Source organism: Natator depressus, chromosome 3 (genome assembly GCF_965152275.1).
Source record: "Natator depressus isolate rNatDep1 chromosome 3, rNatDep2.hap1, whole genome shotgun sequence".
In the NCBI taxonomy this organism is placed as follows: domain Eukaryota; kingdom Metazoa; phylum Chordata; order Testudines; family Cheloniidae; genus Natator; species Natator depressus.
Genome location: NC_134236.1, coordinates 104,339,207 through 104,362,429, shown reverse-complemented (window position 1 = coordinate 104,362,429; position 23,223 = coordinate 104,339,207). Strand labels below are relative to the sequence as shown.

Genomic DNA, 23,223 nt, shown 5'->3' with positions numbered 1-23,223 from the left:
ACAGTGCTCATCACTGAAGTATCCAAGTGCTTCATAAATATTAATGAATTTATCTTCACAACACTCCTGTGAAGTGAGGTGGGTGATATAATCTGCAATTTAGAGATGAGGAGCTGAGACCCCAGCAACACCCTGCCAAATTTCAAGTCATTGCTGCAAAGCATAAAGGCACTAGAACGTCTCTATTACATGGTTGTAAGTTGTTTTTTTAAACTAAGGGTAAAGCAATGTATTTTTCTTTAATCTCATTCTCAGAAACAGCTGAGCTGTTTTAGCCGAAACTTTAAATAAAAAATAAGAATTTAAAAACATTAGTCTGAGACAGACACCTGACATGGAACATTTCAGTCCAATCAAAGTTATAAGCTATTAAAACTGGTCTTATAATGGAAAGTGTCAGGCAACCTTTAATCAATATCGCTAACAGCTCCTCCTATAATTCATATTTTCTTTCAATCTGTCCTTGTTACCTTTGATTTTTTGTTAGGAGGAGATATAGAAACTGGAATAAGTGACCAAAGTCTGATGTACATGCAGAATCATACAACAAATAGTGTGTTAGCTCTTTGAGGCAGGCACTGTCTCCTAGTATGTGTTTACACATAGCCATATGCCTAGCACATGGAGTCCTGAATAGGCTCTGCCACAATATAAACGTTAAAATACTGAAAGTGACATCAAGATGCTTCCAATCTGCCCTCAACATACAGACCTATCATTGGATGGGGATAGTATAAACTGTAACAATTCTTCTCAGAACTCTTATTATCAAGAAGTCCTGTTGCTGAGGAGACATCTGTGAAATGCTTATTGCATTCTACAAGTTCTATTATACTGTTTCTTTGACACACCATTTATTAGTAACTAGTAACCAAAGTGGAAAGAAGAAAGTGGGGTAGATCACGTTACTGCAGACCTGAGGGTAGAGAGGGAAATATATGGGAAAACAGGTCCAGCTAGATGCTCACATTATCTATTTTTCTCTTATTTCTTTCACATTTTCTGAATTTACTGTTCTCACAGTTTTAGTAAAACCAAAAAAAAAGAGAAGTGATACGATGAATTAGATGTTTCTATATATTCAGGAAAGAGACGGGATTTGATTAATTAATGTCGGAAAGTACTCTGAGATACGCTGAGGAAAGCTGCTATAGAAGTGCAAGATATGATAATTACTTCGTTCCTACTAGAAGAAAAAAAGTTTGAGTGTTTTCAGTTCTGTAAATTTCTGCTCATGCATGGGCAGCGGGTATAATAGGCCGGGGAGGCTGCTGGATGCCTGGACAATGGTGGACCCACCTGCGCTCTGCCTCTTCTGCTCCCTACTCTGCCCCTTCCCAGAGGCCCCCACTGCCCGCCTGCCGTGTCCCTCCACTCCACCCCGCTTCTCGCCGCATTCCTCTTCTCCTCCACCCCTCCCTCTCCCCACAAGACCTCCCCCTGACTGCTGCTTGCTGCCTCCCTCCTCACCTCCCTGCCCCAGTGGGGGATAGGGGTGGAGGAGAGGAGAGACATGGGCAAGGGGGAGCGGTGGGCAGAGAAGACCTCACGGGGAAAAGGGGTGGAGGAGAGGAGGGACCTTGTGGGGGAGTGGGGAGAAGAAGAGAGACATGGTGAGAGCGGTGGCAGGTGGTCCCAGTGGGGAGGGAGCCGAGCTGAGCCGGGGAGGGGTGGGGCCAGAGGTAGAGTGCGGGCTGGGCCACAGGTGGAAGAAGCAGGACAGGGAGTTTGAAGCTTCCCCTAGGGGAAGCTTCACCCACTGCCCTTCATGGTCTGGTATTATACAGCAAGATTGCATAAAAGCTCTCAGTCTCTCTCTTCACCCCTTCCCTCTCCCATATTTTAAGTTCACTCTGGACAACTAAAGAAAGATCGGGTTAACGAGTGACAGCTGAGCATGACGCCATACATCTCTACCATTAAGTGTGAGCAGCGAGAAACCATACAGCTGCTGCTAGCAATTAGAGTGGTCAGCTTTCCCCTAAGGACCCCTCTGCTAACTTATTACAGCTAACTGCCAACAGATATCCGATTGCCTCAGCCTGTGGGGATATAAACCAAACAGGGAGAGGACTAGGAGGTGGTGGGTTAATGTCAATTGCAAACTGGTGTGTTTAACAATTAACTCCTAATCTAGAGGAAGCTTAACCCTTTATTTGAACCCCTACATTACACAGACATATTTATGGCTGGCTGTAGGAAGCTTTCATTATGTTTAGGGCCTAAAACTCATGATACAGATTGTTACAGTTCCCATACTGGGTAGCCCATCATAATGAGATTACTAGGGGCCAAAATTATATTGTTCCTTAGACAGTCACAAAAGAAGTGGAAGAGAACATTCTCAAAGAAGGTGGTGGTGGTCATGAGAAGGCCATTGCTGTTTCTGATGGTCAAACCTCAGAAGATTCAGTGACGTAAATAAATTCTCCAAATCTGGGTGCTTCTCTGAGCCACCCACATCTCTCAACCACAAAACCAGGCTACGAATGACATGAGAATGGGCTTCCCTTTGAGAAGGCTCCTATTTCTGGCTGGAACCCAACAGTGCAGAGGTAAATCAAAACCTAACAGGAAGTGAGGAAGACTGGACATTAAGTAGACTGTTGAAAGAAAAAGGATCATTTTCTGTTGTCAGAACTTAGGGTTTGTATGAGATGGATCTCCCCCATTTCTCTTTCCATCGATTCTAACCCTGCCTTATACAGCTACTTGGCTCCCCTCCTCCCGCTCCAATCCAATTGCCCTGACATTTCAAGGAGACTGGAGCAAAATAATGTAGGCAGAACCTAGCTGTGGCTGCTGTTTGGGTATACCTTGTCATAAACTGATTCAGCAAGTTAAGCCAGTCACAAAGTCATAGCTATGTGAGCATCACTCTGTCCTGGCCTTGGCTCACATGGCCCTGTCTGTTCCTTTATCTCAGGGTAGAAGGACAGTTGAACTGTTACACAATCACCATCTTATCTGTAAAACCACAAGTGTGTATGCGGGTGGGGGAAGGGTGGGTGGGGAGGAAGAGAGAATCTTCCTCTCTCTAAGTACTCAGCAAATTATTAAATCAGGACTGTGCAGTAATCATGCTCAGTGTATTCAGAAAGGCACATGGCCTTTAGCAACCCCTCTCCTCATTGTTCTAAAATGCATAAGGTTTAAAGAATTCTATCACTAATACACCAGATTTTTTTTTTGGACAGGTCCAAGTTCACCGTCTGAGTTTTGAACGCCAGGGATCATGGTCAGTGCACACATTTTTGTGTTTCTTGGACGTGAAAAGCCCCAAAGCCAGTTCCCTGACCCTAACTCTACTTATGCCTGCTGGGAGTCAGGATTTTCCAATGCCACATGCTGCTGCAGCTGACTACAGGGTACACAGACTTTCTGCTTCTAAGACCTGGTCTACACTGGGCAGGGGGAGAGGGGGATCAATTTAAGTTATGCAACTTCAGCTATGCAAATAACTTAGCTGAAGTTGACGTACTTAGATCGACTTACCGTGGTGTCTCCACCGTGGTGAGTCGACTGCTGCCGCTCCCCCCGTCGACTCTGCCTACGCCTCTCGCGGCGCTGGAGTACCGGAGTCGACGGGAGAGCACTCGGGGGTCGATTTATCGCTTCTAGACTAGATGCGATAAATCGATCCCTGCTGGATTGATCGCTGCCCACCGATCCGGCAGGCAGTGAAGACATACCCTAAAAAGTTAAGTACAGTAGCCAAAGCGGACATATAAAACACACATGTAAACATACATGGATTTATATGTGCATGAATAATATGGATATTACATATTGTATATATGGATTATATACATAGATATAGACACATAAATAATATGGATTTACAACTTAATTAGTTTTAAGAGAGAGCTGGACACATTTATGAGTAGGACTGTATGACAAAGTTGCCTGTGGTGTTGGGGGCAGTGCTCGGCAGCCACAGGAGTCCCTTCTGGTTTATATCTTAGGTTCCTAAAATCTCATGCTTCAGGGCTTCACCTGGTCTCCTGCAAGGGTCAGGAAGGGATTCTCTCTCTTCCCACTCCTCCCACCCCCCACTGTATTCTGAGTTTGTTTGGTTTTGGTCTCCTTCCTCTGAAGGAATGGCCATTTCTGGAGATGGGACATTGGAAGGGGTGGGCCAGGGCTTTAGGTGGCACCAAGCACTCTCTCTCTCTCTCTCTGGTACCTGGCTGGCTGGTTCTTGCTCACATGCTCAGGGTCTAACTGATCGCCATATGTGGGGTTGGGAAGGAATTTTTAGAAGACTGTTGATTTTAAGCCACAAATCTATACAATCTTACCCCAGCCCACCCACTCAGAAATCTTCCCAGCCTTGCTGCCTTTTCAGCACTAATACTGTCCTGAACAGAAATTGGTATTTGCACCCTATTGCTCAGTTGCAGTGGTAGTTTTGCGATGCAAACAAATGTGTACTGAGGATCTATGCTGAAATTGCCAAACTTGTAACATTTGTGATTCAGCTAGACTTGAAACCACAGCCTCAACCTGAAAATGCATTGCAGCAATGCCCTAAGTCCATCTTAACCCCCCAACCCCCACAAGCACAGTCTCACCTGGTATAAGCTGGCAAGGTGGTGGTTGGTTTTGATCAAAAATTGTTGATTGACCCCTGGATGGTCTACATCGTGAGCTGCAGCAGCGAGCAGTCCAAGCATAATGTCCAGAGGGGTGAGGAAGTTGGCAAGCTGGACCACACAAAATTGACCACAACATTAGCACAAACAGGCAAACAATTCTTTTAGCAAGAAAATCAAAGCAACTCCAACATCATGTAATTGTTTGGTTTTATAGTTCAATTTACAATGCTATCATCTGAGATAACTATTTATACACAGCCATCCACAGGTATGGGTCATTACACAGTTTATATCTATCAAAACTATCAGGCTGTAATGCAGTGGTGCAAGTAAGCCAGTACAGTCAAGTACGCCGTACCATGAAGATGTTTATTGCCGATATACCGTACCGGAAAGACACATTCGGTATCTGCTGAACACCGCAGGGCTCCCCTGGGAACTGCAGGGGTGAAAGGAGCAGAACATGGCGACCCCATGCCAGCAGCTCCTCCGCAGCGGTTGTACCACCCCCAGCCCTTCCACGCAGCTGTCTCTCCTGTCTGGGATCTGTACAGCCTCGCTGGAGGCCAGGGCTGGGGGCGGGGCTGGAGAGAGTACAGCTGTGCCGGAGGAGCTGCCGGCATGAGGCTGCCCGGTGGCCCCATGATCTTCTCCTTTCACTGCCGAGGTTCCCAGGAGAGCCCTGTGGTTCAGTGGATACCGATTTCTATCTGCGGATATCCGCATCCACAGGTATACATTTGTATCTGCACAGGGCTCTAGTCACAGAACATTTTTTGTGAGGGGGGGGTCGGGGTTGGGCTGGCAACTGGTGGGAGGGACACAAAGGGTCAAGTGACCCTTCCCAGGCTCAAGTGCCCCCGCCGGCCCGGGTGGAGAGAGGAAGGGGGGGGGCCAGAGCCGGAAGGCCAGAACCTCTCCGCTTCCAGCCAGGCTGCCTGGGACGCTGCCCGGTGCATCACAGCGGCTGCCTGGGAGAGCCAGGCACCCTCCCAGGCAGCTGCTGTGCTGCACCAGGCAACATCCGGGCATGACTCCAGGGCCTGGTTGCCAGGAAGAGCAGCCGAATGCCAGGGGGAGCCGGCACAGCGGGAGGACAGAGCCCCCCCGCCCCAATAATGTGGGATGGAGTTGGGGGCGGGGGGCGGAGGAGTCACTGGGGAGGTCACGTTCCCCCCCCTTTAGCTGGTGCTCCCCTTTGTGTCCCTCCAGTGAGTCGATGTACTGGTAAGAGTTAAAATCTACTTGGTTATATGCTGACTCATTATAATAGTTTTTATGTTAGTATGAGCAGTTAACAGGTTAAAAAAACCAGGGTAGCTTCTACAAAAATACTGATATTTAGTCTCAAAGATCCAGTTTAGAAACAGATAAAACTACCTCTGTAACATATTGTATAACATCAACTCTGCCATCGAGAACTACTTGAAAATGTTAGAGGTACATTACACTACTACTAAAGCACTGTATTATCAGTGTATCAGTGTACAAAGGCCAAAGTTTTCAAAGTTGTCTGCTTAATGTTAGGCATCTCAATCCAGATTCAGACACCTAAATAATAGACCTGATTTAGCTGTCTAACTTCACACACCCAAGTTTGAAAATGTTGGCCACAATCCTTTCTGAAATACCTTTCATGTCATTTAGAAGCAGAGTGGAAGATCATTCTCGTTATGATTTGGAACAAGCTCCCAAGCCTTTCTGTTGCTGAGTGCCAGTTATTTATTACTAATATGATGATAAACGTGCTCTGATTTGAATAAGGTGTCCTGCAATGAGAAACAAATGTGCCCTGTAGATTCCAGATGTCAGCTATCCTGTGCATTTAGAGGCAGCATGGTCTTGTGGTTAGTCTAGAGGACTGTGACTCATGAAACATAGGGCCTGATTCCACTCTCACTTATACCTGGGTAACACTCCATTGACTTCAACAGAATTGCCCTTTGTTTACACCAATTCAAGTGAGATCAGAATCAGGCAACTGGACTCTGTTTCTGATTTTGCTACTGAGTAGCTGCGTAAGCTTGAGTCATGGTGAGTTTAAGTGGCTTAACTATTTTCCCCATCTACAAAATAGCTATTTTATCTATCTTGGTACAATGATTTGAAACTCCTATTTGACAAGCTCTGTCAGTGCAAAGTCCTATTGTTTTCATTTGTTATTACCTTGGGCTCCTTTAGATAGCAGTGCATAGCTTGAGTAACATCAGCAGCGTGGACCGCATTGTGGTACGGGTTTTGGCTGTGATAATCTTCTTGAACCATAACTAGAAAGCAAAACAGGGAAAAGATGATCTGTCTCAACACCACGATCACTCTTGGAAACTGGGGTTAAAACAAGAGTTGGGGTTATGCTCAGGGGTCTGGGGATTTTCTTCAAATGTCTACATCTTGCCTGGCTTAGCACTCTTACTAAGATGCCTTTGGAGGAAAAAAAATTGCTGGAAAGGATTTGTGAGGCCCTAGAGGATTCTGGGCTAGTTCATAAATCAAGCTTTTCTTGCCTTAGTGAAGGTTCTCATTTAGAAGTAAAATAAGGGTGGGAGCAAGGGAGGCAAAATTATACACAGTAGAGTGTAATTATTTTAGGCCGCGGTGGTACGTGAGTAATATGTCATTAAGGCAGTACCTATTTCACAGCAGAGGCGGGAGATTGGGTCGGTTGAAGGGGGTGGGGGGAGTTGTTGATTGATTATCCACGGACAAAGGTGTGCTCATGTCCTTTAGGCAGGGCCTCAGAAATACAGTATTTTGGTAATCCAAGTGGAAATTCCTGGAATATTTTTAGTCATCTCTATCCTTGCATTTTAAAATCCCAGTCCCTCTTGTTTTAGCAATTCCAGCACTAGAAACTAACTTTCCACCTGGAAGATTGAGATCCGACTTTACAGCCTTCTCTCAGCTCCTGTTGGCACAAGAAATCACTGAGGTTTGCTCCTGAAATTTGGTTGTGCCATGTGGTAGCACATTTCAACACTAGGCAATCCACTGTGCCATCTCAAGGCAAAGTGACATTGTATATGCAAAGGCTGTATTATAACATTGTCCAAATCACCCTCCTCTCTGAGGACGATGTCCTCTTAAGCTGGGAGAGGGATCAGAAGCAAAATTCCAGTGGCATTGACTCATTGCTATTGAATGGCTTTCCTGGCAACTCGGGTCTCCAAAATGTATCAGGGAGACAAGGAAATCTCTAGCATGAGACTTCCCTAGCTATTAATTGCCAGAAGGATGGAATACACATTGTACTGACTGGGACAGAGACACCTCATGTGAGGCTAAGAATTGAGTATGTGTATGTGGCACAAAAGAGAATCACTCACTGGTAATTCCTTCTGGCATAGGGCTTTTGTTGTAATTATTGGTTTTGGTCTTTTATACAAGTTGCTAGAGACAATTACTGCTGTGTATATACTATTTCAGTATGGTTTTTTTTATAGCTAGCACTGCATGACTATATATCAAATAAACCCATCTGAAGGTGTTGATGATAATTCTTTAAGCCATGTATAATTTCAGATTGAGTGATCTGAGAGGCTGCTTCTTACCCTGTACAGTCAGTCGTGGCAGTTAAATAGGTCAAGGTACTTTGGTGTTTGTGGTACCCTTCTGACTGTTGCAGAGTTTACACTTTCCAGGAGCGGCAGCTGCGCTCTCTCACTGGCAGGACACTACCTTTGAAACTCTGACAGGACACGATTAATGGACTTACTTGTCTTTGGCTTTCTTTCTTTGGTACCCTGACAACATGGGGGCTAATATTTCTGTTGGCAGTGGCGGCAGCAGCCGCGGCTTTCATCAGTGCTATCCAGTGTAGACAGCTTGATATAATTTGTTAAATTTTGTAAATAGGCTCTTAGCTGCTCTATAAATCATTAAAACAACAACACTGCACTACAGTTCCATTTCCACTGAGATGTATTTGGATTGATTCTACTGTGTGTGTGTGTTCTGTCTGTGTAGGCCTACCCTGTCTGTGTGTGGCTCAGTATAAGGTGGTTGATTTTTTTAAAAATCAGTAGTTCAGTTTTTATCTGCGGTGATGAAAGACTGGTTTAGAGACCAATCCAAAGTCCATTGAAGTCTCACCATTGACTTCAATTGGTCTGAGACTTTATTGCTTGTAAAGTAGTTAGTGTATTTTACAGAAGTGTTCAATTGTTAACATTTGCAAGAATATATATATATAATATTGCAAATGTCAGCAATATTATAAAATATAACTGAAACAAGACAGCGCCATGTTTGCATCCTACCTAAGCTGTAAAATGCCTTGACGATAAAGTTGAAGAAAGGACTTACCTAAAAACCTATGTAATGTAACCATGTCTAACTGGAAGTGGTGAATAAGCCCATGCACATTGAAGAGGTGGCACAGCAATGTTACCAGGCTGTTTCCTGAAAATATAGAACACTTGTTATCTTATTTTAACAGCAGATAAATAATGCAGTGACAACCATGCACAAAACAAGATCTTGCTTATTTTCTAATGGTCTGAACTGATTCAATCTCTTGAGAGCTGATCCTTCCAACACTTATGCTACGGCTGTCAATTTTGGTTGGACATATTCCTGGAGGTTTCATCACATGACCTAATCTTTAATTCTTGGAGACTCCAGGGCAATGCTGGAGGGTTGGCAACCCTAATTTATGCACATGAATAACTTTACTCCCATGCACAAAGTTACTTATCACAATGTATTTGCAGGATCAGAACCTGTATGGACAATGTCAGCGGAATTCACCTTTGAGATATTCTCTCTTATGTGTAGTTTCTATTGTACTAGAAATCACTTTCCTATTTCTGCACTATACATGTAATGAATTCACAAAGCAATGCCCAGAAGAGACCTACTAGGAAGGAAACCTCTCAGTACAAGCACAACTGTGAACTTCACAAACAAGGGCCACTTCAGGAGTCTATGCAGATGATGAGGTTGATGGTTTTAGCACTTGAACATAGCACAATGTTCCCAGTGAACTATAGCTAGGGCTTCTATTGCTCAGGGTTTATTAATTTCATTTTCCAAAATTTTAGTAACTTTTGAGTTCTATATAAATGTCCAAAAAACAGGATTTTTCAGGGCTCTCTTTGTATATACATGTAGTACTGTTTCAAACAGCACTACATTAAAGCACACCTTTAGTGCACACCAGCAGGGTTTACATGGACCAATTAATGCACGTTAGTGTGCTTTAGAAATCACATCCCCATATCCAGTTTACTGTTCCATGTAGACAAGCCCTTAGATACAAGCCAGGGAGCCTATATAAACACACTGCCCTGGAAAAGGAGTGAAATCAATATGATTACTTAGTAACCATTTCTGGTGTTTCTCCAGTGCTTATTTGATAAACATCAAGTTCATTTTTTTTAAATTGCAAGTGTTTTATTATTTATCAGTTAAAACCTAAAATGAGAAGACCTAATTATAGTGTCAGTTCATCTCAATTACTTAAGTACATGGCCAGAGCTAATTAGTATTAAAATCCAAACAAATTACAGAGAAGTCAGCAGTTTACAATTAGTTGAACTTTATTTCCTAAACGAATGTACAAACATATGAATAATCCATGCATCCAGTTCAGCACATTGCTGTAACTGGATCTAACAGTAACAATGCAATCTTATGCAGCGAAAATGAGTTTCGACCTAGCAAGGACTCAATCCCCCCATAAATTCACACTAACTTCAGTAAGAGTTCAGTACAGGTAATAATGGCAGAATTGAGCCCTACATTGGTATTCATCTTGGCAAGCTATTTAGGAAGAGTATATGTAATTCTATAATAATCCATTTGCAGTGTTCATGGAACTGAATGAAAATTTAAATTATACAAAAGTACAATGATATAAGGTTTAAAGAGTCTTTTCTCACTGTTTGTGATTCAGGATTGAAGGATAATGAATGTATGAAGAGGAAACAGATTTTAGTCAAAAGGACAGAAAGACATTTTCTTGATCCTTCAGCTGTAGTGCTATACGATGGTAGCACGGGAAGATAATGCAGTATATTCAATGTAATTTCAGCAAGTCAGCATGATTACATTTTTGCTTTCTTTGTCATTACACACCTTTCCTCATAATGTCTACTGCCAGAGGGCTAATAAGTAATCCTCTGAATCAGTGAATCCCAGCTTTTTCCATACTTCAGCTCTGCCTCTACTCCCAATCTACTTGGCATCTAATAGGGAAGCCCCTCCCATTTTGCAGTGTGGAAGGGATAGGGTGGTCATACCTCCCCCTTCCTCACCAGGCTCTGAATCCCTCCTCTACTCTTAACTGACCTGTGCTACTTCATTGTCTAGATTTGTGTGTGGTTGTATGTATAGAATCAAATATAGACATTAACACACAGTTTACTGGCAATTCATAATTATGGCATTACTGAATGAGAGAAGAATTAATATCCTATCCTGACAAATATAAATAAAGCATAATTCAGACCAAAACCATTTTATATTAATAAAAATTCATGGCTGATGGAGTCTGGCCCTGAAGTCAGTGCAGCTGATCATGGGAGGATCATCCCAGTGTAGGTGGGCTATATAGGGCCAGTGCACATTATAATGATCTGAAATGAACAACAGATTTTTTAAAGCACTTGTGCATTTTTCACAGTGGAATGTGCCATTTAAAAAAAAAAAAGTAAGTAGTTACCATTTTACAATACATAAATAAAAGGTGGCCATGACAAATATGAAAAAATTAAATTTATAGATATGAGATACATTTAAATATAACACAATTATGAATGTTCAAAAATGTTTAATGGTGTGATCTTGTAAGGAGCCGAGCACCCTACAATTCCCATTTAAATGTATGTACATACAAGAAAAGTCTAGCAAAATAATTAAGAATTCCTAGAATAATTGTATGAGATGGATTGTAGGACAACAAATATTTGGGTTTTTTGTTGTTACTTTATGACTTACCATTTGTCAAACGGTCAAACAAGAAAATGTCAAAATCCCACATTCCCACTTTGGATAGCATGTGCTGAAAATGCAAACATGAAAAGCAAAATGACTTATGTCAGACTGTGAAGCAGATTTAAATAATTACTGTACATTAATCAATCATTGGTGTAGCTGCTGCAGCTTCAAAAATTCTCTTCATGAGAGCTATACAGATGCATTTGAAATTGGATTAACATAGCAACGTCTCTGCCTTCAAGAGCCAAGTTTTATTCCACTGGGTAAGAAATCCTCTTCCCCTTTTATTTGACAGAAGTACAGTAAATGAGACCCTGCAGAAAATATTCTCCAGCTGAAGCAGGAAGAATGTGAAAAATCAAAAGAAAACATTTTGCCATTTTGCACAGGTCCATCGCTGTACAACTTTTTGCAGCCTTCCTTTATTGCCCCAAATTAGCTCTGAATTTTTCCAAAGTGACTCGTTTTGATAGGGCTGGACTTACTCCTGCAGCACCTCCTGCTGGTCATCCAGGGAATTAGCATTTCCAGCCTCTGCAGCACCCTCTGCAGGCCAGTGTCCTGCTTGCCGCTGGGCTCCAAGTCCCTTCCAGACCCCAGTGCCCCTTTCAAGCTGGGGTGCTGCCTCCTGGCAGTACCCCCACAGATCTGGGTCACCCCCCACCAGGGGACCCCCAACCTCTATCCCCACCTCACATCAGTTTTTGGCTACTGCCAGTCACCATCTAGCCCCCGCTTCCTAGGGCAGACTGCAGTATAATTGCCACTCATCATCAGCAAGGAGGGTCTGGACCTGCTACTTCTGCAACCCCAGTACCCTTTTCCTAGGCCTTCATCAAGGCCTGCAGCCTGGGGGTTTCTCAGGCCAGAGCTCCCCAGCTCCGCTCCACTAGTAGATACCCTGCTCAGCTCCCAGCAGTCAGGCCCCTCCCTCTCAACATCTAGAGACAGGCTCTTTCCTCCTGGCCCACAGCCCTCTTATAAAGGCCAGCTGGGCCTGATTGGGGCATGACCACAGCTGTGGCTGTTTCCCCAATCAGTGGAGGCTTGCTGCTTTCTCTAGCAGCAGCCTTCTCACAGCCTCAGCCCTCTCCCAGGGCTGATTTCAAGCCCTTCAGGGCAGAAGCTGGTGACCACTCTGCTATACTCATACAATGTGAGTTCTCCTGAGGACTTGATTCTTGCATTTTGTCTTAGTTCCTTAGAAGAGATATGCCCTCTTAAAAATTTAGCTGTACTATCCAGACAAGCAAACACAGGAATAACCTTTAATCTCATGCTGTATGCAGTCTCTGAGAGGAGTCCAGCAGTACCACCCACCATGTACAGCATTACACACTTGAGTAGGTGTATTCAGGATTTTGAACCTGGATCAGCTGCATGACCTAATATGGCAAATTCTATGTTGTCATGCTATTCCTGCAGCACCTAACACTGTCCAGATTCCCAAGTGGGGGCCACAATTTGTGACCCTTTCTTGCACTGAGCAATGCTTACTCATGTGAGTAATCTTAATGACATCAATAGGACCAATCATTTGGGTAAATGCTAATCAGTGTGAGTAAGGGTTGAAGAATCAGGTAATTGTATTTTGCATACTAGGAGTTCTCTTTTCAAGTAGCATTCTTAACTTTCTAGCCTAAACTGTCCTGTAGCGTTACTATGAACTGTTAAATAGTTGTTGCAGAGGTGGCTGCATTTCCTTGGTGGATGAAATTAATCCTATGTATAGTTTTATATCCGCTTACACTTGTAACTCACTTAGGGATCCTTCAGGCATACAAATATATGTTCATCACTTAACAATTCCAGATTGTAATTTGGGCTGGCTGAGTTTGAACTTTGGCATCCGGTCTAAACATTTCCTTGTCACTCTGATGCTCATTCCTTAATGCTATGAGCATAAAACCCATGGGAAAGTATAGTACATTTGTTGGGGGGTGAAATTAGAGTGGGTAATTTTAGCCAGTTCATCCACCCATTTGTTTTTCAGAAAAGCAAGTTATAAAATGATGTTCTTCAGCAAGATATTTTCAAGGATTGGGGATTTGGAGATGTCTCTTACCCTTGCTTGTCCAAGGTAGTCTTCATCCAGTAAGTACAGAGAGGCTTGTGGTACAATTCCACGCAACAGCCTGGATGCATGGAAATATCTCTGAAAGCTTAACAGTCTTTTCACCTTTTTCTTGGTGCCAATTTCCCCTGAGTGTGTTGTATCTGTGGAAAGTAATTAGTACAAAAACCATCATGCTGGAGCTCAAGGACAACTTTCCCCACTGTTTAAAAAGAAAACATTGAAAATTTCATAATTTTGTAAGTCTTCTCTGAAACTTGCAAGAAACCACAATACTCTTAATGCCGCATTCTTTGCTGTTCAGATTCAGGAATAAAATCTCTCTCTTAGGGGTGTGTGTGCACAAGTTATACTTTAGCTTTAGAAGTAACGGTGTATAGGTGTATTACAGAGATGAATTATGGTGCAGTGGTTAAGCTACTAGCTTAGAAGACCTGAGTTCAAGTCCCTGCTCTATCATAGGCTTCCTGTATGACCTTGGGCAAGTCACTTAGTCTCTCTGTGCCTCAGTTCCCTACCCCATAGAGGTGTTGTGAGAATAAGCACATTAAAGAGTAGGAGGTGTTCAGATACAACAGTCATGGGGCTCACATAAATACCCCATGTGAATAGTAATGTGTCCTGTGGCAAAACTTGTGTAAGGATTAAGAGAAATACTTAAATTTGACTTTCACTGCTCTTTTGGAAGGTGAATAAGTCCAAACTAAGTACATATGAGAGGGATTTGCTGTGCTGAAGTTGAAATAATCCCCAGTAAGGATCTTCTGAGGTTTCAACTTTCTGAATGATGCCTTATGGTGTTTAATGGAGAGGCTAACATGCACTTTGTTTTACCAGTTTAGGTCAGACGGGATTTAGACTGTAAGCTCTTCAGGGCAGGGACTGACTTTTTGTTCTGTGTTTGTACAGCGCTTAGCACAGCAGTCCATGGTCCATGACTGGGGCTCCTAGGTGTGATGATAATGCAAATACACAACAAATACATAAATATAGCAACAAGCTCTTTTAAAATAAGGACTTTTTTTCCACCTGCTGATATGCTTCACTGATGTACAACAAGTGACAGGTCCAGGAGTCACTTTGGGATTCCTGTTTGCTAGTAAAAGGCTGTACACATCCAGGAGATAAAATAGTTGGTTATTCCAGTTCTAAGTATTCTTTGCTCATATTACTTAACAGTTATATTGGGACAATATTATTATACACTGAAAGACCCACAAAAAGCTTTTTTAGGTCCAGCGTTATTTGACGTAGAATTGTCATCTTTGGATAGGTTAAATCTTTTCATTATATGAGTTGCATTTTCCTGGAATAATTGTATCAGCACTGTTAGTGCCATGTTCTTTAGATAGATGGATAGTTCCAAAACAGATAATGCACGCAATCAACAAAAACCTGACCAACTTTTTTGATGCTGCAAGGTAAACTTCAGGAAATCAGACAAAATGAAACTCCCAGCTTTTGTTAATCATTCATGCTTCTATATCCCTTTGGATTACAATGAAAGTATACTTTGCATTCTGAATTTGGAAATGTGACAATCAGACCCTCTGGTCTACTCGATCTCTTTCCGAACAGAACTGAAGCCAGTATGTGTTGAACTCAGAAGTTAAAAGATCTAGATATTAAGTTTCTAAATGAACTTTTCTGGCTGTAGCATCTGTTTGTAGTTCTCTTTCCCCCACATTTGCTGGGAAACCTTGTGCACCCAATTTGGGATCTAATGTTGGATCAATCTAATACTGACTGACACTGTTCTCTTCAATGAGAGAGACAAAGTGGGTGAGATAATATCTTTTATTGGACCAGCTTCTATTGGTGAAAGAGCCAGGCTTTTGAACTAAAGAAGAGCTCTGTGGAGTTCAAGAGCATGTCTTTTTCATCAACAGAAATTGGTCCAGTAAAAGATATTAACTCATCCACCTTGTCTCTCTCATATCCTGCAACCAACACAGCTGCAACAACACTGTCCTCTTTAATGACATCTTCCTTGGATTTTATGTAATGTTGTGTGTGGTTTTAAAAAAATTAAATTCTTCTCTTTCCCATGTGGATAGTGAATGAGTGTGTACAGTGCTCTTAGATGGTAAACAGTAAGTGAACCAGAGCCATTAGACTCTATGCCATCCCCATGGTAAGATGAGTTGCCCTGGAGTGTCCATTGTGAATCATCATCAGAATTCAGTTCTCATGGTCTGGAACAAGATTGCATGCTCTTTGTTATATGCACCCGGAAATTGGCGCTTATAAAAGTTCAGCACGGCTTCTTAATGAGTTTCCAAGTTATGATGTTTATTTCTTTGTGTGCAGCCTCTGCAATACAATCTGCTGGAGATCACTGTGATAATAAATTACCAGAAAATGCAAAACTTCATTAGCGGCCTAAACCCACCTAAGGATACATTTTCAGTGCACAAAATCTAGTGCATGACCCATTTTGAAAAAAAAAACAAACGGTAAAATTGGCTGCCTACTCTGTCATATTGTTTGGTGTTTCCCCATAACCAATCCCTGTGCAGTGATGCTAAGAAGTTAAATTTAGAATTAAAAAAAAACTGAACTGATGCCAGGGAACATTTAAAAGGGAATATACTTTATTCAAGTTGTACAGTAGTCATATGCTCTCTTTACTGAATACCAGAATGATTTTGCTTCCCTAGAATTTCCTATATGGATGAATTTGACAAGGAAAATGAAATTGTTTTCATAAGGAAGAGGACTTAGTTTGGCATTTATTTTACCCTAGTATTGTTAGAAGTAACAGCTAAGTTTACTATTAGAGAAATTAAAGTTGTTTAATTTGTGCATTTAACAGCACTTCATGTGTAGTCAGTTTCAATGTTCCCTCTGTAGTCACTGTAAGTTGAGAGGCCAAAGGAAAATATACGGCAGCGGTTAGAGGCAAGTGGGGGTAAGCATGTTTTTTTTTTTTAAAGATGGGGTTTACAGGGGATTGGCTGAAAATGGAAAGTTCTTTTTAGGGCATGCCTATCATTATTTGAGATGAGCAATTCCACTGTACATCACTGAATTTGTTATGTAGAGAAGATTTTAGAAAACATGCATGTGGTGAGGGCATCTCTTGCCATTTTGTGCTATTTGTGCTGAGCATTGGTTCTTCTGTGAAATTTGACCTTTTCATGCTTATGAATATTAAAAATATGTATCTAAAACACTTTCCTGGCACTTTTTAGAGAGGTCTTTATAATATTCTAAAATTAGTATCTAAAGTCTGTATTGGCGCTGCAAAGAAACAGACACGTTTCACAGGTTTGTGTTGGCTTAAATGTCAGGAATGGTGTTAAAAATTTACATTTTGGGAGTTTTCTGGGTGGAGTTTCCTCCTCATGTGATCCAATAGCCACCAAACCTCAGGGCTACTGAAGGGCACAAAATGAGCAAACAAAGATAATATATATTTTGCTGAGGACATTGAGTATGAGTTACTGAATCCCTAAGTCACACCATTCCATTGCACAGGAGATTGTTCCAAATATCCCAAGGACCTTTAATAATGTGTAATTGCATCGTGGCTGTAGCTTGAAGGGCAACTGGAAGCCTCGTGTTGTCGAAAGAGCAAAAAGTAACAGCCTTATAGTAGCAGCATGATCGCTAAAGCTTCCGACTTGATTTACCGGTATCTGCCCAAATTTTATCGCCCTTTTAAAAATTAGTCATTTCACTTTTCTTGTCTTTCTTTTTTTAAACCCTGCCTTTTGAGGGAATGTCTATCGAAAGCCACACCAGTTATTGGGAGAGAACAGTGTATGGGAGGAGCCCAAAGACTGGTTGTGAATTTTTCTTTTATATCATGATTTTTGATAAATTGCTGCAATCCAGCTCAGTTCCTGGAGACCAAAATTCTTTTAGGCTTAATTCCAAAGTTAATCCTTCATCAGTCTCTTCTCCTCTCCACCTCCAATTTTCCTATTCCCTTCTTTGCCTAGATTATGTTACTGTCACAATCTCAGCTCACATGTTTAAAATTTACAGGCATGGAAACATTTTGCTTTGTCCATTAAAGCTAGCAGTTGCCAGAACTCCTTCTAACCAGATCTCCATCTGACCTTTACACTGAATGCAAGTGATTGTGAAATTGTCACTCTCCTTCCTTTTACTTTTGCTTCAGAAGTCAACTCTGTGGTCTGGTCTACCCTACCGCTGCCGGTCAATCTAAGCTACGCAATTTGAGTTACGTTGGTAGCGTAACTCAAATCGACGTAGCTTAGAGCTACTTACCGCGGGGTCCACACTACGCTATGTTGATGGAAGACGCTCTCCCGCCAACATGGCTGCTGCCTCTCATTGAGGTGGAATACACAAATCGATGGGAGAGCGCTCTCTCATCAATTGGGAGTGTCTTCACTAGACCTGCTAAATTGATGCTATTGCATCGGGGGGAGGGATAGCTCAGTGATTTGAGCATTGGCCTGCTAAACCCAGGGTTGTGAGTTCAATCCTTGAGGGGGCCATTTAGGGATCTGGGGCAAAAACTGGGGACTGGTCCTGCTTTGAGCAGGGGGTTAGACTAGATGACCTCCTGAGGTCCCTTCCAACCCTGAGATTCTATGATTTAGCTCCGTAGTGAAGACAAGCTCCTATGTCTTTTCAGTCCTGGAATTCTCGTGGAGAGAAGTAGATATGGAGAGTGTGTGTCTAGCAGCATCACAGCAGCAACGGATTTGATTTGAGGGAGTACATTATTCCTTGGATTGGCAGTAGAAACTGAGGCTATGTCTACACCATAGGTAATTATAGCACACAAAACACACTAAACTGGAGCAGTGTGAATCATGAAATGTTTTCTTAATACCCAGGACAATTTCATTCAAATTCACTGTCACTTGTGATCCATATTATGGCATGTGTAGAACATTCATGGCTTTCAATAGGAGTTTCAAGAAAACACTGGGGGCAGTTTGCATCCCTTAGACAGCGCTTGCCTTTCTGCTCCAGAACTATATTCTATCACAGTGAATTTTGGGAAAATTTATCCACAATAACCCATGAATCCCATCTGAACGTATTTGCATTCTAATAAGGGGGAATCTGTAATATTCGTAATGTGTGCTAGGAGCTGAATTTTCAAAAGTGGGTTCTTTAACATGAAGTCCAAGACCTACATTTGGATGCTCGCATATAGGCATGAGCTGAGTATCCAAGATTTGAACATTCTTGTAAAGGGCTTATATTTTGGGCTCCTTGGTTTATCTGTAATGTCAGAGGCATTTTCTCTTTCTCCCCTCTTCACTTCTAAGCCAAAAGGAAATCTAATGAAACTGAGGGACAAAATGATGCTTAAATAACACAACGAGCTTGATTTTAAAACAGCAAAAATGAAGGAATTTAGATTTAAGGCAAAAATTCTGTCTTCAACTCACCAATAGTGCAAATAACTATGACCTGTCTTATGTGCCCTAATAACCAGACTGAGTTAAGGATGATGGTTTTACATTAGTTAATGAAGGTTATACTGAATATACATTTTTTTGTTTTCATTTGGGTGCAAGGACTTGGAATAGATCACAGGAGGATTTTGAAACACAACGGGCTATTGATACCTGCTTGTACTTAGAATAAAATGAGTTACGATACACAGAGAACTCAGTTCATAAGATATCTACGCAGGTTTCTTTTCTCTGCAACCATAGGACTATGGGCATTTGTGTGTAGAATGAGCAGCTGATTTGAAAAAAAGAAAAATATTGACATTGTGTGGCCGCAAAGGGACATGTAGGAGGGGATTTGGCAAGTATGCGCAGGTGTGAAATGAAACTGAAATATGGGCAGGGGTGTCTTTTTATACTTATAAAACATCATCTGGGACTTTGTTATGCTCTTGATTTAATAATTCTAGCACCTTATGGATATTTTTATGCTTATCCACAAAAGCAGCACGTGTATGACTCTTAAGGGGTGCACATCCACATTGTATTGAAGTTTTGCCCGGCACATTAGGTGAGGAATCCTTTTGCTGCAGATGGAGCACAATTATTGTGTAAACACACACATTCACTCCCTGTGAAGCTGCAACATTTACCCTGGTTCTTCAGCTCCAAAAACACAGGCTACTTATGCTAAAGGAGATTTCCGTTAGCTGACAGTGCTAGTAGGTCCTTTATCCATTCTGTTTGGCAGCTGTTAGAGGGCAACATCATACATAACTACAGTACATACAAAGCCAATACCTGACTGTAGGATCCTGGTTGACACTTGAATACTGCATGTGCCCCTCAAGAGGTTAATAAGCCATGAGGAACTGCTTGTATCCTTCTCTCTCAAAACAAAGTGCCACTGGCAGCACAGAAGAGAAGGGAGTAACACACATCAGCTCTCCCTGTACATGGCCTATCACTCCCTCCAAAAACTGTTATTTCAATTAAATGAGATTTCCTGAATTGGGAGCTCCTTACCTACCATCTTTCTCTGTTTTGTATTGCTGAGGTAGCATATGGGCGTGTGTACTAAGTGTATAAAGGCAATATGGAGGTGGTATTAACAAAGGAAAAAAGCAGTGCAAGTTAACAACAAAAAATGATTATGTAAATCAATATTACACAAAGACAATTTAACCTCCACACCAGACATTGACTTTTCTGCAGTATTAGTACCATTTTTTTAAATGAACAGATTTTGTTTATGCATTGAAACCACCTCTGAGTTTTCTTTGGTGATATCTTCTTTCTGGCTTGCACAGCACTTGAGTGTATAATGAGGAGAGATTATTTGCCTCCTTTCCTGGAGGGAAAGTGGGTTTGTTAATTTTCAAATAACTAATTGACTCAGAAACAATGTTCTACTCATTTTCCTCAAGGATGCTCTAGGAAAGTGCCTAACATCTATAAATCAGGTCTGCTAAACACACCTTTGACTCATATACAGCTTTTATCCCTGGTTTCTTGCAGCATGCCCTTGGCCATGTTATGCTTATCCTCTGTTATGCAAATCAGGGCCTGCAAAAGCAGGGAAAGAGTTTTGGTGGAGTAGAGAAAATGGTTGCAGGAGGCATTTCTGGAGGCATGGCAGGAGGGAGAGAGGTGATAGCTGGTGAACTAAGGAGACACTTTATCCCTACAGATTCTGGAGGTAACATCCTGCAGTGGTAGCCCCTGTGACAACTGATTGAAGTGCATTTGAGTGTGAACTCCAGGTGCGTTTAATTGGCTAAGGGGGAACAATCGGTATTTACTCCAGTTAATTTCTCCAGCATCGATAAAGCCTCTGTCAATTCATACCAAACTTTTAGCTTAGATTTACATCGCCCTTACTACAGTCTTGTCTTTGTTTAGTGTACTGTGCCAAAATTCTCACCTTCCAAAGTTCTCCCATAGTATAAACAGGAGCATACGTGGAAGTGCTAACAGTAGATAAATTGCTGTGTATTCTTATTACCTGTGTCCAAGGGCGTAGCATGGATTTTTCACACTACTTAAAAGACAGCTGTAGTTTTTTAAGGATAAGTGAACAGACTCAGTTAAAATAAGAAGTAATCCAAAACTTGATTTTAAACCTATCGCAAGCTTTTGAAAAAGTGTTCATTTTCTCTCTGCATTGTCTGTCTTTTTCTTGTACCTCTGCACTTCCTGGTTCAAGATCAGAGTAAAATTATCACAGTTCTGAAGAAAGGCTGCTCTCCTGGAATTTCTGGCGTGACAGAAAGCAGGAAGCTTCAGAAAACATTTTAAGACAACTTGTTACTGCAAAGTTTCCACTCCAGCTTGGCAGACCTCAGAACATTCAGATAAACATCCCAATTGGACCTCTGACCCTTTTAAGGTCTGTCTGTTGCTATTTTGGAAAACACATAATTGAGGTTTGGTTTAAAAATAATCAGATTGATTTTCATTCTAAATATGGCTGAAACCTTGCCCTGGTGCTGATAACAATGTTACCAGTTTGATCAGAGTGATATTTTATAAGTTAAGAAAATTGCTGATATTACCTGCCATGAATATACTATGATCATAAAAATTAAATATTAGCCAGGAGAACACTACACGCTGGAACAGAACACATTAAATAAGTGCTGTATTGGTACCTTGTACATTTCAATATCTTTGGAAATCCACATGAGACTTTCCTGCCTTTTGCATTTAATTCAGAATCCAGAGCCACCAGTAATAAACTCTTTGCTTTCAACTATATACTATACCAAAACATTTCTCATTAACAATTATAAAAGTCTTTGGGGGGAGAACATCCCCAGATCCTTTTTGAAATGCTTGACATGTTAACTATGTACAGGCGCCCCCCCGACTTACATAATCATTCCGTTCCGGAAAGCCTTGCGTAACTTGAATTCTGCGTAAGTCGGAAATGTATACCTGTATATTACGCAAAAATTTCGAAAATCCTATTTCTGGCTTATGGAACTTTTTCCGCAAGTGCGAATTTGCGTAAGTTGGGTCTTGCGTAACCCGGGGAGCGTCTGTACTGTCTTTCTGGAGATTCTCTAAAACAGTGGTATAGCATAACAGTCTTTGGGGCAGAGACTCTCATTTGTGACATCTTTTGTAGTCTGCCTAGCAAAATGGGGCCACCTGGTTGTGACTACGCCAATATGTTAAATAACAACATTCAAAATATTATATTACCATAGTTGAGTTACAACTGATGAAATAAGTACCAGCAAATAATTTAGTCAATGCATTTGGCCCCCTCTTTGGCTTGTTGAATGTTCATGCATAGGTCACATTGTCCTGAAACTCACTTGTTGAGTAAATTTGAACCAATGTTTTTGTTTTTTCTCTCTGGATTGATTGTGAACAGATCACTGTCTATGCCAGGGGTGGGCAAATACAGCCTGCGGGCCATTTTAAGCTGACCCTCAAGCTCCTGCTGGTGAGTGGGGTCTAGGGCTTGCCCCACTCCGGTGCTTCAGCCAGGGAGCAGGGTCGGGGGCCGCTCCACACAGCTCCTGGAAGCCACAACATGGCCGCTCCGGCTCCTACCTGCTTCAATGGCCCTGCTCCTATGGCGCCCTCTGGCGCGCCAATGGGAGCTGCGGGAGCGGTGCCTGTGGATGGGGCAGCATGCAGAACCGCCTGGCTGCACCTCCGTGTAGGAGCTGGAGAAGGGACATGCTGCTGCTTCCGGGAGTCACTTGAGGTAAGCACCGCCCAGAGCCTGCAGCGCTGAGCCTCTCCCCACACCCCAACCCCCTGCCCGAGCCCTGATCCCCCTCCCACCTTCTGAACCCCTCGATCCCAGCCTGGAGCACCCTCCTGCACCCCAAACCCCTCATCCCCAGCCCCACCCTAGAGCCCGCACTCCCAGCCAGAGCCCTCACCACCCCCTGCACCCCACTCCTCCACCCCAGCTCGGAGCTCCCTCCTGCACCCTGAACTCCTCATTTCTGGCCCCACCCTGGAGCCTGCACCCCCAAACAGAGCCCTCACCCCCTCCCACACCCCAACCCCAATTTTTGTGAGCATTGATGGCCCGCCATACAATTTCTATTCCCAGATGTTTGCCCACCCCTGGTCTATGCTCAAAGTTTGAGGGGTGCTTATTAGTTGTGATTGGCCATGTAAGTCACATCCGTTTTTTCTGTTCTTTGATTGGATAAGCATAACTCCTACAATCTAGAGGAGGACATGAAGAAATCATCAGGGC

General features: G+C 42.4%; 1 protein-coding gene across 3 annotated transcripts in view; it reads right to left on the bottom strand.

Moving 5' to 3' along the window:
* Nucleotides 1–23,223, bottom strand: part of PDE7B (phosphodiesterase 7B) — a 273,745-nt gene that overhangs the window by 16,596 nt on the left and 233,926 nt on the right. For all 3 annotated transcript variants that reach the window (XM_074948478.1, XM_074948480.1, XM_074948477.1), the window contains 5 exons: nucleotides 13,600–13,751; nucleotides 11,535–11,598; nucleotides 8,901–8,996; nucleotides 6,765–6,865; nucleotides 4,575–4,706 (listed from right to left, as the gene is read on the bottom strand). In XM_074948478.1, the coding sequence (XP_074804579.1) occupies nucleotides 4,575–4,706; nucleotides 6,765–6,865; nucleotides 8,901–8,996; nucleotides 11,535–11,598; nucleotides 13,600–13,751 (545 nt within the window). The remainder of the gene's footprint in view (nucleotides 1–4,574; nucleotides 4,707–6,764; nucleotides 6,866–8,900; nucleotides 8,997–11,534; nucleotides 11,599–13,599; nucleotides 13,752–23,223) is intronic.